This window comes from Tiliqua scincoides, chromosome 1, assembly GCF_035046505.1.
Source record: "Tiliqua scincoides isolate rTilSci1 chromosome 1, rTilSci1.hap2, whole genome shotgun sequence".
In the NCBI taxonomy this organism is placed as follows: Eukaryota; Metazoa; Chordata; class Lepidosauria; order Squamata; family Scincidae; genus Tiliqua; species Tiliqua scincoides.
In genome coordinates, this window is record NC_089821.1 from 209,322,286 (window position 1) to 209,338,749 (window position 16,464).

At 41.1% G+C, this 16,464-nt stretch overlaps 1 protein-coding gene across 1 annotated transcript in view; it reads left to right on the forward strand.

The window, feature by feature from the left end:
• Positions 1 to 248: 248 nt before the first annotated feature.
• The window catches only part of ARFGEF3 (ARFGEF family member 3), an 82,633-nt gene continuing 66,417 nt past the window's right edge, over positions 249 to 16,464 (forward strand). Inside the window, exons 1-2 of the mRNA XM_066611238.1 lie at positions 249 to 333; positions 4,053 to 4,104. Coding sequence (XP_066467335.1) covers positions 249 to 333; positions 4,053 to 4,104 — 137 coding nt within the window. The remainder of the gene's footprint in view (positions 334 to 4,052; positions 4,105 to 16,464) is intronic.

Consider the following 16,464-nt stretch of genomic DNA (forward strand, 5'->3'; position numbering starts at 1 on the left):
CAAGCACCTGGGAAGCGCCTCCCTCAGAACCTGCTTGCTGCTGCTGCTGCTGCCTGGATTCGACCAAGCGAGGACTGGAGGCGGGAGCAGCGATGCCCAGTGACGTGTCCTCGTCCTGGGGCTTAGCGTGATTCATCATCAACACCAGCAGCCGGAGCGAGGAGGATGCTGCGCATAGCGCCTGCTTAGAGAGACTGCCTGCGAACCTGCCCTCGCCCTGCTTCTGCTCCCAGCGCCCGCTTGGCAGGATGGAGGAAACCCTGAGGAAGCTGCAGAAGGAAGCCTCGGGCAGCAAATACAAGGCGATCAAGGAGAGCTGCACCTGGGCCAGCGGTAAGGAAGTGGGCAGGCAGGCAGGCACCGGGGACGCGCTTCCTCCTGCCAGCCCTTCCCTGCTCCAGCACCAGAGGGCAGCCCCTGCGCCCTGCCAGGGTGGCTGCTGCTGCATGCCCTTCCAAGGCGCCCCCTCCTCCAAAGCTTCGCGGGGGGGAGGATGCATTATTCAGGCTACAATCCTATGCACACTTTCCCGGGAGTAAGCCCCATTGACTAGCATGGGACTTACTTCTGAGTAGACATGCCTAGGCTTGGGCTCTCAGTCTCATCCCCTTCCCAGACAGCCCACTGCGTGCCTCGACCACCCGGGCTGCTGTGCCAGCCGTGCGCGGGCTTTGCTCCGTGTTGTGTTGTGTTTTCTCTGCGACAGCCCCGGGGGCTCGAACGGGGCATTCAGGCGCTGCTGGCTGTGATTTGTTGGCCTTGAGCCTGAGCGCCCCTTAGGTTAAGCCGTCTCTGCCCAGCGTTGCATATACGCAACAGGGACCAAAAGTGTACACCTGGGGACTGGGCAAAAATGGGTTTTGAGGAGCAGCACTGTTTGCCCAGCTTTTTCTAGGGCAGGAGTCTTCAACCTTTTCCATGCCATGATGACCCCAATAAATAAATACAGTATGAGACTGGGGACCTCCTATTCTCCCACTATTTCCCCCTTGCCACCCACTCCCACCCCTAATGCCCTCCCAGCACTGTTCACTGCTCCAGCAAGCACCTGGGAAGCGCCTCCCTCTGGGGCTAAACCGAGCCAGCCCAGAGCCTTGTTAGAGAGGGCAGAAGAAGTTGCCATGAAGCCTGGCACTAATGAAAGCTATTTTAGCACAATTGCTAAGAACCTGAGCAGGACTGGGACACCACCTCCTGGTACCTGAAGGGGTACACCAGAGATGCCTCTCCCTTTACCTGGTGGTGCTCAAGTCCAGTGGTCTTGCTGCAACCCCACACCCGAAGCTTCACGATCCCATAGGGGTCCTGACCCCAAGGTTGAAGAACACTGTTCTAGGATGTAGTATTTGAAAGCCAACCCCCCCATTGTTCTCCCCGAAAGTAGTGGAGGTTTTCAGTAGTATGCTTTTAGTAATTCTTTCAGTAATTACAGCCCTAGTGATTCTGTTGCTCTAATTTCTATATCACTCTGCCAGTGCCTTAAGTGGAACATCAACTGTTTAGCTCTCTCTGCCCTCCCCCCAGTTGTTGTAAAGCTATCAAAACAGCAACCCCAAAGTTCTGTGTTGGCAGCTTTGAGATGATAAACAGGACCCGGCATCTGAACTGAGCAGGGTTATTCCATAACATACAAGGACGTAGCCATAGGTAATGCATTTTTTAAAAGAAAGTATAATGGCATAATGAGGGCAGCTAAATTAAAATTTTGATATTGCTAGGTAGAGCACAGTTACTTGCTTTTCTCTTGTGATTGCCCAATTTCCCTTCTGCAAACAAACAAACCAAGGTTCATTTAAACTGCATCACTGGGTCAGGCAGAAGGAGAGGCTGATTGCAGGGATTCAAACAGCTTGTGAAAGTGAGTAAAAGAAAAGAATGAAAAAAAATATGCTTCCTACCCACCTCTTCATTAGCAGAAACACAGCTCAGTTGTCTGATGCCATTTATTCATGCAGATTGCTCTGTGTTGCTTCCCTGGGCTTTGTGACTTGCATTGTTTATATTTTCACAGTGGCAATATTTTCAAGTAATATTTTCACAGTGATATTTTAGTAATGTGCCTATTTTGCATGTGCCTCATCATGTAGTCAGTATACTTTTATATGTGTTTTAAAATAAGTGTCCTTGCAAAAGCTTGTACCAATGTAAATTAACAAATGAATTCTGCTGTAGCTGTGGGTGTTAGCCATGTGGTTTTGTTTTTAATTTTCAATAGTTTGAAAGGGCCTTGCAGTGCAATTGGATGCATGTTTATTCAGAAGTAAGTGTAGAGTTGAACCTGTAATTGGCTGGAGCCTTGTGAATAACTGGAACAATGTAGCCCAGGTTTAAATACATTTTAAACACATGTCACTTCATCAGGAAAAATTAAGCCCAGCTTAAATTTCAATAAAATAAATGTTGTCTAGGAGACTTTCTCTTACCATTCACGATAAGGGAAAGCAGGGATCCTGCACATAAGCACTTAACTTGAGAGGGGAAATAATGTCTGACCTTGCTTCTACTATCTTCTCTACCTGACTGAAACAATGGGATGCCCTGTACAGGGAATTTTCCTTGTACCCAATCTTGCAAGATTTAGAAATCACTGTAAAATCATTTTCCTTGTTAGGTCAACTTTTAAGGACTCCTTAAATGCAAGGTTGTGTGTGAACTACTGTGTGCCTTTTATGGATACTGAGTTCTCTGTGTGTGTATAGATAGAAATGGATTTTTTTCCTTGTAAGCTGACTGCTTTGAACAGTTTTTTTTGGAAGAGCAAGATATAAATTAAAAATATTGAAGTAACAGGGGAATATTTCTAATTGTTGCACAAAGAGCAGCAGCTTCCATTTCCCTGAGTGCGGGCCAACCAAGTTTTACAGCAACTGTGGTTTTATTTTTATGTAAAATATATGTGCTCCTTGAACTAAAGTCTTGTCTGGTCTAACCTTTGTGATCTAAATTTCCCAGTCCTGATTCTCAGTCCTGATTCAGCTCTAGTCATGCCCAGCTGATTGTATTAACAGCTTGTGGCTCTAGCAGTGGGATGCGCATCTGTACCAAACAGGCACATCCATGTTCATGAACATTAGAAGGCATCAAACTAGTTCAGTCAATAGTGCTTTGAGCTTTGTTTCCAATGCAATAGCTTCAAAATCCCTTGGTGCCTTACAGTATTTCTTTGCAAAGGATACTGGCTTAGTTTCTTTGGGTCTAGGCCCAAGCTTTGTATAGTGCTTAGGAGGTTTTAAGAAACCAATGTAAATTCTGGAGCACAGTGTGATATCCTTGTAGCGGCACCCACCCCTTAAATCATGGCTTGTTCACAATATGTTAGTTTAAATGATTGTCTGAGGCTGGCCTAGTAAGTTTTAGTGCAGAGAGTTGCTTGTCTTCACAATAGTTCTGCTTCAACAGTGCAAACATGCAATCTGTTACTTAACACTGATTCCCAAATGTGTTTGAGAGGATTGCATGCTAAGAAATGTAACTCAGCTGCAGAGTTTATGGTAGATATGTACACAAATTGTGACCTTCCATCTTTAATGGAGTCAGCAATACTAATAGCTTTCTAATTTATGTGCAAATGCTTTATATTTTCAAATAAGTTTGAGTACTTTTTTTCCCTTTCACCTCATACCTGCCTTCAAAAATATCTGTGCCACCAACGCAAGATCATGCCCTTGTGTTATATGTTCATTAACATTCCCAGATGCTAAACTCACAACCAGTAATTCAGATTGTGCTTTCCTGTAAGGGTACAATGAAAGGATATGGTGAAGCCCACCCTTTAGTTTATCTAGCCCAATTGTGTGTATGGCAGGATGTTCCAATAATGTTTGGACCAAGATCATAATTAGGCTTTACTCCATCCTGGACAAAAGTTGAAAAGTCTGCCCACCAGGAATATTAGTGCTTAGTGGTGTGTGATTGCATGTTTGAGATGCTTCAGGAACCCCTTGTGGCACAGACCACAAAACAGTTCCACTGTCTTTGCTAAGGTGTTAAGAGATTTTTGGAGATCTGTCCTGACTGTTCTGTGCCACTGTTCTCCTCCCTTTTCTATGCAGAAACTTTAGAATCCCCAGGGGCTGCAGCCAAGATCCCTCCATATCAACTAAGGTAAGAAAAGTATGTTATCTTGTTTCACATGCCAGCAGAGTTAGGCGTGGTCAGATTGTCAGAGTTTGAATGCCTCCTGTGCTTGAGACTTGCTTGTTTTTGAAGTCAAGAGTAACAATGCAGTACAAAAAATGTACATTTAGAGGTGTGTTGTAAGAAAGCATTCTTGTGAGTCACATCATTTTCCCATAATTTTCTGGATTCATAGTACTATATTACTCAAAAGTCTGTCGGATCCAAAGAAAACCTTGTTGTGACTTGGGTTGAAAATATGATGGCTGTTGTGGTTGGCTGCTACTCCCTACTTCTCCATTTCTCTCAATATCTATTACCACCACCAAGGAGCTTCCTACCTATTGAAGATATGCCTCCATGATAATCGTATACTGAGCAAGAGCTCCCTTACCACATGCTTTACTGGGGGGAACAAGTGGAGTTGCTATCACACAGTCCCATTGTTCCTTGGCTTTGTCCTAATTGTTGGAGTCAGAAAATCAATTTAGCAAGTTGAAAGCAGATGGAGAGCAAAGAGCTTCTGGAAAAATTGGGAATGCTTCCTGTTGAGCCACCAGTATTAATTCTGCCTATTATTATTATTATTATTATTATTATTAATTTATATCACATCTGCAACTAGGTGTTTTGCAATTTGAGGGAAGAAGAACATAAAAGGCCTGCCCAAAGACATGCAGTCTTTGCAGACCCTGGCCCATGTCAAGGGGAATGAGAGAGACTGGGATCTGAAAGCTCTGACAAAAAGGTCAGAATGAGTCATGTATTTTTCTTGCACGTAACAGGTTCTTGCACTCTACTGTCTTGAGAGAGGGCACTCGGTTTGTGCTGCACTTGAAAGACCCACTGCAGTGGGCAGATTTCAGATTATATCTGCCTGCAGATGACTGCAACATAATGTTACAAACCATCAAACTGTTGCCAGGCAATAACAATGGCAGGATGAAGACTGAAAGAGCTTCTTTAGCAGGCAATAGGAGACATGTGGCTTATGAGTCTATCTTATCAGTTTCTTTTCAGGCCCTATGGCCTTAGCATGCATCTGTTGGATATTGGTGAGCTAGTGGGGGGGGGGGGAGAGAACTGTGGAATTGTTTGCCACTCTCCCACTCTGATTGCCCCCCATCTACTTGTTGTGGATTATGTCTATGAGTTCCCTTTGATTTGATATTATACAGTACATGTCTTGAATTATATAACACTGATGTACCTGACAACATGATTGTTATAAGAATTACTTTGAGAATGCTTGTAAATGCTTGGAAGATCTATTAAATGTTTGTACTAGTAGTAGTAATTTTAAAAAACTCATATGCTAAAGTTCTTCATGGGTCATACCACCTTTTTTAAATAAACCCCTTATTGTGTTGTGTGTGATGCTTTGGGGATTAGACAGATTTATGGCGGAAAAGTCCATCACGGGTTACATGGTAACTATTTGCAGCCTATGGATTTTAGAAATAGTCTAATTCTGAATGCCAGATGCAAGGAAGTGACAGCAGGATACAGGCATCTTATGTGCTCCCCAGCAGCATCGGATGGGCTGTTAGGAGATACAGGAAACTGATGGGCCTTTGGCCTGATCCAGCAAGGTTTTTTTTATGTTCTTAATGGGCTGTGTCTCCTGTTTGTCAGCCCGAGGTGCAAATAGGACCTTACTTGACCCCATATGATGGCTGCTCCAGACTTGGTTCCAGTCTGAGTAATCACACTGAACTGAACTGTCTTACCCTACTTATTCAGTACTTGAGCCCAGCCTAGTACTGACTCCCTCTTCTGCCTCTGGCCTCTGTGGGCTTTATCCACCTGACCATGTCTGCTTTTGACCTTTGCCTGCCTGCTCTGTAATCAGTCTGGCTGCAGGTTGCCTGGAGGCAATTTTGTTCTTGCCATAGATAATTAGATAAATGAGTATTGATGACGCTTGCCAATTTTTCAGGCAATTTATATTTCCTATGACTGAAAATGCTTTTGTTCATCTTTCAAGGCCATAAAATAGCAAAAGTACTTCGGTAATAGAAAAAAAATTGAAATAATTTTTGATAGTGGATTGGTTCACCTTATGGGCGTTTATGCCCTTTCTTCCTTCCCCCCCCCCCCTTGAAAGTAAGTTGGAAGACTGGATTTTAAAAAAACAGCAAATGCATACATATATGCAGCTATAAAAACTGGCATGATAAAGCTGGACACTTGCATGTATGAAAACATGTTTTATTGATACTGCAATTTGTGCTTAGGCCCTAAATCTATAGATCAGGGATGTCAAGCATAAGGCCCATGGGCCAAATACAACCCCCAGAAGCAATTTGTCCAGCTCCTGTTATAAATGGGCTCTCCCAGCTTGATAAATGGGCTCTCTCATAACTTGAAAATATGATCAACATTTGCACATTTTCTCTTTCATTTGCAGCTAATAAATTTCTTTGTGAGAACGAAGTGCTTATTTCTGGCCATCACCTGCTTAATGATATCACTTTCTGCTTAATAGTGTCACTTCCGGCCCTCAGTAGGCACCAAAGCAATCTTCAGTCCTCTGTATAAAATAAGTTTGACATTCCTGCTATAGATCATATGCACTTGCTAAATTTTGGGCACTGACAATACAGCAGCTTTGGGGGGATGGTGGGCGAGGCTGAGCATGAAGCATACTGAGGATAGAGCCGATGCCAGTAATATGATTTATTATGTGACCATTTAGTAATACAGTATTGCACATTCTAACTACAATATTATAAGCGTCCATAGTTACTCTTTTTTTTCCTTGCTGTGTTGCACCTTAGTTTGCTTCTCTTCTTGATTTCAGACTGCCTTTTGGTTATTGTGTGGTTGATTAAAAATAAATAAATGTTACCTCTTGAGCAATTAAAATCTCTGTGTTCCACTGTTTATTTTGGATTTTATAGACATCAAAACAGATATCGGACCCATGTTGAATATCTTCTAAAATGCCAGAAATTTGAAATGTAGCCTTTGTGAAAGCATCAGGATGTTGAAAAGCAAGAATAGTTTATTTCTTTCAAGTAAAAAAAAAAAAGCTTTAGAAAACAATTTAAAGCAAAGCAATGATTTAAACCAGCTTGCAAGTCTTATAATGGACTTGTTTGACAAAGACCATAACATACCTTAAAACTCTTTTGCTGTCTGCCCATCAAATAGAATTGGTGTGAGACTACAATTTAAGATTATATGATGATAGACCCAATTTATTTTTTAGATATCCTAAAACTATTTCACAGATTCTCATCTTCCCAGCTGCTACATTTCTTTCTTCTTTAGCAGAACATGATTACTCAGTTTATCGTTTCAATTCATTTTCTTCAATTCTAATAGAAACCATATGAAAAAAAGAAAATTCAACGGTGGCAACATGTCATTCTTGCTAATGAAATTCTTTCCAAAGAATGATAAATTGAGGTTGGACAATCAGCCTGTCTCTTGATTTAACTGCTGGAAAAACCTTTTCGTAATAATCTTACTGTCCCTGTCTCACAGGTGATAATTGTCCCCATGGACTTCCTGAATTGATTTCTTTCCTCTACTACGGACGTGTTCTTTGGGCATTTTGTGAGCATGCAAACTTAATTTTACTGAACATGGCTAAGTTTGCAGAAAAGTATAAAAGCACCCATTTAGATTTTACCACAGACTAGTGTTTTGTTGGCAGGAAGAAAATGGAATTGGTCTGCTGAGCAGCTGGTGCTTCCAAATAGTTAAAATATTTGGAGAGGGACCAAAAAAACAAACAAAAAAAAACACTCCACAACTCCAATTGGAAGGAGCACCTGTTAACTTGAGCCAGAACTTCAGAAATGTTATCCTTCCCTTTTTGGGTGGAAGGAAGGTTTTGTAAGCCATAGGAAAGAATATCATTTCCTACACAGCACACAGAAAAACACTGCTTTCTTGCTTATAAGGATTCAATAACGGTCCAACATAGAATGTGACCTAAGGCTGTTTCTTCATGTACAGCATACAAGCAAGAACAGTCAAAATGTCTTATTCTGGATCTGGATGTGTAGCGATAGACACCAGTCTTACATCATGATTGTCAGCCATTCATGACATATTTGTAACTTGTCCCTGTCACTCTAATCCTGCAGTTTTCAAACTCTTCGAGAATTTGAAACCTGCAGTAAGTCTTTGCGGGGGAAGGCAGTGGGCAGGGGGAAGGCAGCAACGTGATCCCCAGGATTGCGTCGCTCAGGGGGCTGGGATGCACTCGCCAGTCCCTGTAGCAGCCGTGTGTGAGGAGCCCTGCACGAGCGCCTGCAGGGCGCCCCAGGTCAGGGAAAGGGAGAATGGAGCGATCTGCTCTGCCTCTGCAAAAGCAGAAGCAGAGTGCGATCGCCCCACTCTCCCTTTCCCTGACCTTGGGAGCCCTGCAGGCGCTAGCACAGGGCTCCCCACACACAGGGACGGCTGCTACAGGGACTGGAGGGTGCACCCCAGTCCCTGCAGCCCTGTCAGAAGGGAAAGCGGAGCGATCGTGCTCCGCTTCCAGTTTTGCGGAGCGGGGCGCTATCACTCCGCTTTCACTTTTCCTGACCTGGGGAGCCCTGCCGAAGGTTGCGCAGGGTTCCCCACACTCCTAAGAGGCTGCAGGAGGCTTGGGCAAGTGCACCCAAGCCCCTGCAGCCCCCCTGAGCGGCGCGATCCACATCCTTGCCCCTTAAGGGGGCAGAAGCCAGGACTCACAGGCTGGGGCATCGCGACGCCCCAGTTTGAATACCATTGCTCTAATCCATACATAATGGTCTCTCTTGTGGCCATCTATACTTTTGCTAGATGTGATTCTTGGGTTCTATCAAAATGGGAAACAAGCTCAAGTATTTGCTTCCATATCTGAAAGCAACGAGTTGCTTGCTGTCATTGATTTGACAAAGACCAACACACCTTGATCCTGAGATTTCTGCACTGGAAAACCTCATTGCAGGATGTCAGTCATGCCTGAATCTGGTCATGCTGTTCTGTTTTGCATCAATAATAATAATAATAATAAACTTTATTTCTATCCCGCCCTTCTCCCTAAAGGGACCCAGGTTGGCTTACAACATATAAAAACAGATTAAAACATAATTTCACAAACAGATAAAAACATATTAAAAACACCTTAACAGAGACCATAAAAACAGTAGTCAGATAAAAGTCAGAATAAAAAAGAGTAAAAAACAGCAGTTCTTAGAGGAATCAGGCCTGTAAAAAAGCAACTAAAAGATGTTAAAAAAAGGCCATGAAGTCAGAAGGCTTGTTTAAACAGCAAGGTCTTCAGGCCTCGCCGAAAAGTCTCAAGAGAGGGAACCATTCTCAAGTCAAGGGAAAGGGAGTTCCATAACGTTGGTGCCACTACTGAGAAAGCCCTGTTTCTTGCTGCCGCCCCACGTACCTCCTTAGGCGGCGGCACTTGTAAAAAGGCCTTCTCTGATGATCTGAGAGGACGCGCCGGATTGTACGGGAGTAGGCAATCTCTAAGATACCCTGGCCCAGAGCAGTATAGGGCTTTAAAGGTCAAAACCTTTAAAGGTCATCTTCATTTAAAGGTCATCTTTAAAGGTCATCTTCATTTCCTAAGAAGACCATACTGAGAAGACCTGTAATGCTCTACAGCAGTGGTTCTCACACATTTAGCACTGGGACCCACTTTTTAGAATGAGAATCTGTCAGGACCCACTGGAAGTGATGTCATGACCAGAAATGACATCATCAAGCAGGAAAATTTTCAACAATCCTAGGCTGCAATCCTACCCACACTTATCCAGGAGTAAGTGCCATTGACTATCATTGTTAAAAGATTATACATATTAGCCTATTAAAAGTACAGGTCTGTAACATTTCCCAAATGCAGTCGTAGATCATGGTAGCATAAGTCTAATATATTAAAAATAAAATATTGAAATGAATGGGGACCCACCTGACATTGGCTCACGACCACCTAGTGGGTCCCGACCTACAGTTTGAGAAACACTGCTCTACAGTACACCAACGCTAGGTAGCTAATTACTAGATTGCTGTAATGAAGCACTGTAGTTACCAGGAGACATTTGTCTTCTCCTATTGGCCATGATTTGCATTTAGAAAAAAAATATATTCGATATTAGAAATCTTGCAAGTGATGACAGTTTACTGAATGTTTGTACTTTATTGCATGGGAATTGTCAAGGAAGAAGTTGTGCCTGTCTTGTTGGTGGACCATTCTGTGTAGTTCTGGGAAATATGGTAAGCACTGACAGAAAATTAGATAGTAATCTAGTTCAGAATGGAGCATGTCTGTTGAGAGTGACTTTGAGTAGGATGCTAAATTTGACGTGGAATTGGCAACACTGCTTCCCTTTGGACCTAATTATTCCAGTGGTTATATACTATGTAGTAGTTTTCAATGCAAATTTATGATGTATAAAAATGGCTTCGTGATTGACTTGGACAACCACCGCAGACACCCGTCTATAAGTTGACCCCACAGATAAGTCGAGGGCAGATTTCGAGCCAACAACCATGAAATTTTCTATAACCCTCGGATAAGTCGAGGTTAAACTTAGGGCGGTGTCTGACTATAGTTTTGTCTAAGTTTACCCGAGGCCAGATCCTGAAAAATACCCTACCAGTAATTGTTACCTAAGAACTGTACAGTCTCTAATTTATTAAAAACATAGTAAAAGATCATAAAATACATTTTTATTCTTTTTTTAAATTCTGGTCTTCACTGTTGCACGGCGAATCAGGGTTCAAGAACAAACTCAGCAGACTGAAGTTGTGGTGGTTTCCAAGCTTTTATTCATTGCCAGCAATGGGCTTCTCTTGGTGGTTCAAAATGGGGAACACAGAGAGCTGTGGTCTCTCAGTGTCCCAGAGAAAAAGCATCTTTCCCTGCTGGGTGTTACCTTATATACCTTTAGGGTCCTTTGTCTTGAGAAAATCCCAATCCTATTTGTTAGAGCCTATGATGTCAGAAATGGGGATTTTTCATTGGCTATTGCCATACCTGGAGAACTCCTCCCCTTTCTGTAATGTCTATACTATTCCAAAGGGGGCACTGTGTGTCTATCTCAATTTTCCTAATTACCCTAATTTTGTAATTATGTGTTTATTTAATTAGTGTTTATACTTATTTTATTGCTTATTTTATCCTCTTTTCCAATCTGATTTCAAATATTTTATATCTGTTTTCCACACAAAGTTATTAAGTGATTTCTTTCTTCTGTAAATCTCAGTTCTCCTCTGATATAAGTTGCATTTTCAAGAGATTCACATTCCTGAGATAATTGTCTCTTATCGGACTTTGTCAATTTGATATGTAGTTCCACTAGTTTCATATCTGTTCTGTCAACTTTGATATTGAACAGACTTTCTGCTAATGAGTCTATGGCTACTAGGATTAATTATTCTTATTACTAGAAATATTCTTAAATTCACTATCTATTCTGGCGCCTAGGAAAGTTATTCTCTGTCTGGTCTCCTCCTTAGCTTTCTATCTGTCTTGTGTCTTATCTGTAAACCATAACTTTTCTGGAGTCTCCTGTCAAACTCTTAATTAACTCCAGGCTGGCTTGTGGTTTAAAGCATATCTGAATTTTAGCTATTTTCTCATTTAGCTTTCTAGCTCATTCTATGTTTTAATTTTAACAATTCTAAAAGCTAAAATAAAATCAATTCTAAATACCTTTATATTTGTTACTAATATTCTTTAATTATTAAGCAGTGAAGAATTCTATCATACATGCTGACTTTTAATTCCTATCTGTGAGATGCAATAAATTTTGACAAGTTTTCAAGCTGACAGGGAGCAAGCTTGTTTCTGCTTTCTACATTCCAAATTAGCTGTACAGCATCTATTTTGCAAGCCTCACTTTAAGGCAGACCCAAGTCTTTTCTTATTATTGATTAAAGAATGCATGCAAACATATTGCATTTTGCTTTTGGTGCTATTCTTATTTCTCAATTAGAAGTTCTAATTGAAATATCTAGATCTGTCTGCTGCTTTTCATTTGCATCTTATTAGTGGCTGTCTGCTGGTATTCATTTGCATCTTTTTAGATTGTGAGCCCTTTTGGGACAGGGAGCCATTTAGTTATTTGATTTTTCTCTGTAAACCGCTTTGTGAACTTTTAGTTGAAAAGCGGTATATAAATACTGTTAATAATAATAATAATAATAATAGATATGTTAATGAAGTTACAGAGCTGCTGGCTTTTGTTAAACTCTTATGGCTGGCATTTTGCTTCTAATAATTACTTTGATTTGCAAACCTCTTATATTTCATGCTGCATTTTACTTACAGGCAAACTTGAATGCAAGCTCCTGACTCCCTATTCAGTTGCAGGAATTAAGAGTCTTTTTAGAATGATTTTGCTTCTGTTTACGACTTCATCAGTTAACCCTCATTACCCCCCATTAGGGTTCATCAGTTTATTGTCTGGCTTTAATCTTGCTACTGTTTTAGAGATCATAGAAGGCTCTCTTTGTCTAAATGTAGGCATTTCAGTCTGCAGCCTATTTTAAGTGTTACACTGTTCCTCTGTAAATACATTATTTTAAAACTTTATCCTGGTTTAACAATGTCTTTTGGTTTTAAGAGGCTCAAAGCTATTTGGATTTTTTTAAAATCCAAATTGCTTCTCTGTTCCAGTCTGACATGCAGATGGGGGGCTGCATTTCAGACCTCTGTTACAGCCTATCTTTATCCATCACTTTGACAGTTTCTTTGAAGCTTCAGCTTGATTTTAACTAGTTAGCTTGACAACTAATAGCTGTTATCTTGATTGTGTCAAATTGGTTTATTGCTTAAGCAATTAACTACCTCCACTTGTTATCTGGGGCCTCTCTGTTATGCAAGCCCAGCTCTAACTCTGAAGGGTGACACAGAGTTCATTTGATTTTACTTTATTCCCTATTTCCAAACTAATTCTTTTATTCCCTAACTTATTTACCCATTTCCTCTACATTATTAAACTTCTCCTTTAATTTTGTTCTTATAAAAGAGCAATTGGGGATGTATCCTTGATTCCTTCCTAACAGACTTTCCCTTGAGGACTCCCAGCTCGTAGTCTCCCCTCTAAGGCTTCTGGGTAAAATGGATCTAAACTCTCCTTATATCTACTTTTTTGGCAACTGTGCTTGTGAACATGCTAACATACATATTTTCTCTCTAACATAACATAACATAACATTTGATTGACGTAAGTTCTGATATCCCAAAATGCTCTTTCTCATGAGTCTTCTTTGTGAGATGTATTTGAATCTGGAATATTTTGGTTCAGCATAATGGCTACATACAACTTGTAACTTCCAGGGCCTTCCCTCATTCACCACCTTCTTGTAAACACTATCAGAGCAAGTGCACTGTAAACAACATACCAGTAAAACAGTGGTTCCCAGCCTGGTATTCACGTACTCCAAGGGACACTCAACAGGACCTTTAGGGATACTTGAAAAAGAATGAAATAATGGCAGAAAAAGGCAGGTCATGCTGCAGAATGCGATCAGCAAGGCAGGAAGGGAGGTAGCTAGTTGACTGTGAAAGCCCCACCAAAAGCTAATTTTTGGTTATCAATTCATGTATGAACCAGTGATTGAAAACCATCACAGTAAAAAAAGCTGAAACATCATATGGAAAGTGATCCATCACCCAGAATTTCTCAGCACACTTCTGGTGCAAAACAGTGCAAAGGCAGTCTTCTGTTCTTCAGAAAAGAGAAAAGATAAAAAAGAGAAAACACTGTGATAAAACATGAAGTCTGGGCTTTCATATAGAGGAGATAAGGGCTTATATTATTAATTACAAACATTTTGCTAATATAAAGGGTACAATTTATGGAAATGGGCTACCAAGGGATATGCAAGTGAAAAAGGTTGGGAACCACTGCAGGAGAACCATGAATCAAATCCACCTTTAAGGTATCTGGTGTGTTAAGCCAGAAGCTCTACATACAACATACAACCCATAACGCATAACTGGGAATGTGCAATTCAATTCACAGCAGAGAGATGCAGCTGCATATATTTGCAACCCTTTTTACTCAGAAGTAGACCCACTGCTTTCCATGGGAGTTATTCTTAAGTAATGGTGCATTGAATTGTAGCCTGGGACATTGCTTCAAATGGAAAGGGGATCCTACCCTGGTGCTGAAAAAAAAGACCTCTGCCAAATGCAAAGCCTTTGCAAAAGGGAACCAGTTTGCAGCAGCAAAAGGGAACAGAGGAGAATAAAAGGTTAGGGTTGGCTGGAATTTCTCAGGAAAGTTACTATAGAAACAAATGAGCCTGCTTGAGCAAACAGGCTGTCTAATGAGCCTGTTTTAGCAAGAACAGAAACTTTTCAGAGTCCTTCAGACACTCTGGTGCCTGCCTGAGCTTAGCGGAGAAATTGTTCAGAGTGGAAAGGCTCTGCCCTCTGATTGACCCGGAGATAAGTCGAAGTGAGAACTGGAGCTTGACTACTTGGCAAAATTTTCATGGACTATACTTGAGTATCTATGGTAGTTTTTTCTACAGTTATTTTGTTTAAATTAAAATCCACTGAAGTATTGAATCATAGCAAATGCAACAGGGCATGTAGGTTATTGTTGTGTGCACTATTTTTTTTACCAATTCTTTATATGTTACATTATATGCAAAATGTACTATTTTCTCTTCGAAACTCAACAATTATTATTTTACAATTATTGTAAATACTTGTGCATTTGCTGCATGGAGTTAAAATGAAATATGTCTGTAAGGAACAGTGGATACCAAGTCCAAGAATTGGGGAAGGGGAGAGGAATTCTCATCCAGAAAGGTAACTTCGGTAAACATATGGCTGCTAAATGAAGAAAACCTTGTTATACAGTATGCAGTGATTGGCGTCCATAAGGGGTTTTAGCCATATATTGAATGATGAAAAACAGGACTCTGTTAGTGTGAGTTATTTATACGTTGTCACCTAATCTGTAGTTTAGCATTATGCTTCTACTAATTAGTTCAATAATACTTTGAAAATTTATTCTACCCATTTTTATTCTTTGGCACCAAACTGGGCAGAGATTGTGGAAGCTCCCAAAACTTTCAGGACACAGAGCATATGAAAAGTCCTTGTGAATCAGATCGAGGGACTATCACACTCTTCCTCTGTGTAGCTTTTAAGTCATTCTAAAGTTCTCTTTCATGCAAGGTTTGAGCCTATAATATAGCCTAACTTACTCAGTGTGTGAGCAGTGTTGATTTAACTCTTTCTTCCATCCGATTTCTTTACCATCATTTTTCACTGGGAGTCCAAGTAGGCAGAGAAAATGGTTCTCTTGCTCTCCTACCCCACCCTTCCCCCATTCACAGTGGGTTAGCTTCATAATTGCTACAGATGCCAGCAAGTTTGCTGGCCATCTGGCACTTGCTCCATTGTGTTTATGAAGCAAATAATGTTGTGAGGTCTTGTGTCATTGCTTTTAGCTTTAGGCCATGGTTTATATTACTTTTGTTCTGGGGTGTTTAATTTGTGCATAAGGATAATTGCAACTACAGCAGAAATGAATGAGCTCTGTATAAGCTTAATCAGAGTCAAGTTGTCCATGTAGTCTAGCAGCACTCAGAAGTGAGCAAACAATCTTTATCTTAATGTTAACTGCCCCCCTTTCCCCTTCTGCCTATCCTACAAGCTTCCCTATCTGGAAGTTGCTATGTGCTGCTAGCCATTAAACTGAGTGGTGTTAAATCAAAGTAGGTGATTGATTGTGCTGGAGGAGTGCCACCAAGAGAAGTGAAGCACACTGAATAGTACTGCAAAGCTGATGATCACTATGCATACCTAAAAACACTGTATCCATCCCCCAGATCCATCTTGCTTGAGTTATTTATGTGGTCCACTTGGCATAGTTAAAGAAGAAAAGTCATTGTGTTTCATTTCTTAGAGTACTCTATACTGAATGGATTTATATCCATTTGGAATACTGTTACAACCAACTGCTGCAAGTAAGATTGCATCTTGTCCTGAGACTTAAGTATGGATAAAGTATTGGAGAACATAACTGAGGCTATATAGTCTTCATCCTCTTAGAACCAAAGAAGCAAGGGTGCATCTGGTTTTGAAGATTGGTTTGGCATTCAGAAACTAGTGAGAAAGAAAATGGAAACCACAGATATGGAGGAACCCTATGTAAATAGTGTCCCCCACACACCCATTACGGTACCTTTGATTTCCATCGTAGTGCTTGCAGCACTAGTGTTTCTTGCTTAAACATGTTTGCTGAACTGAACAACCCAACATACAGGCAACAAGTCTGTATGCTACAGAGAGGCTAACAGGAAGCAGGAACTCCGGTTACCTCCTCCCTTCAGAGTGGGCTGCTGATTTAAAGGCCCATTGTCACCCCCTCCCATTTTTAT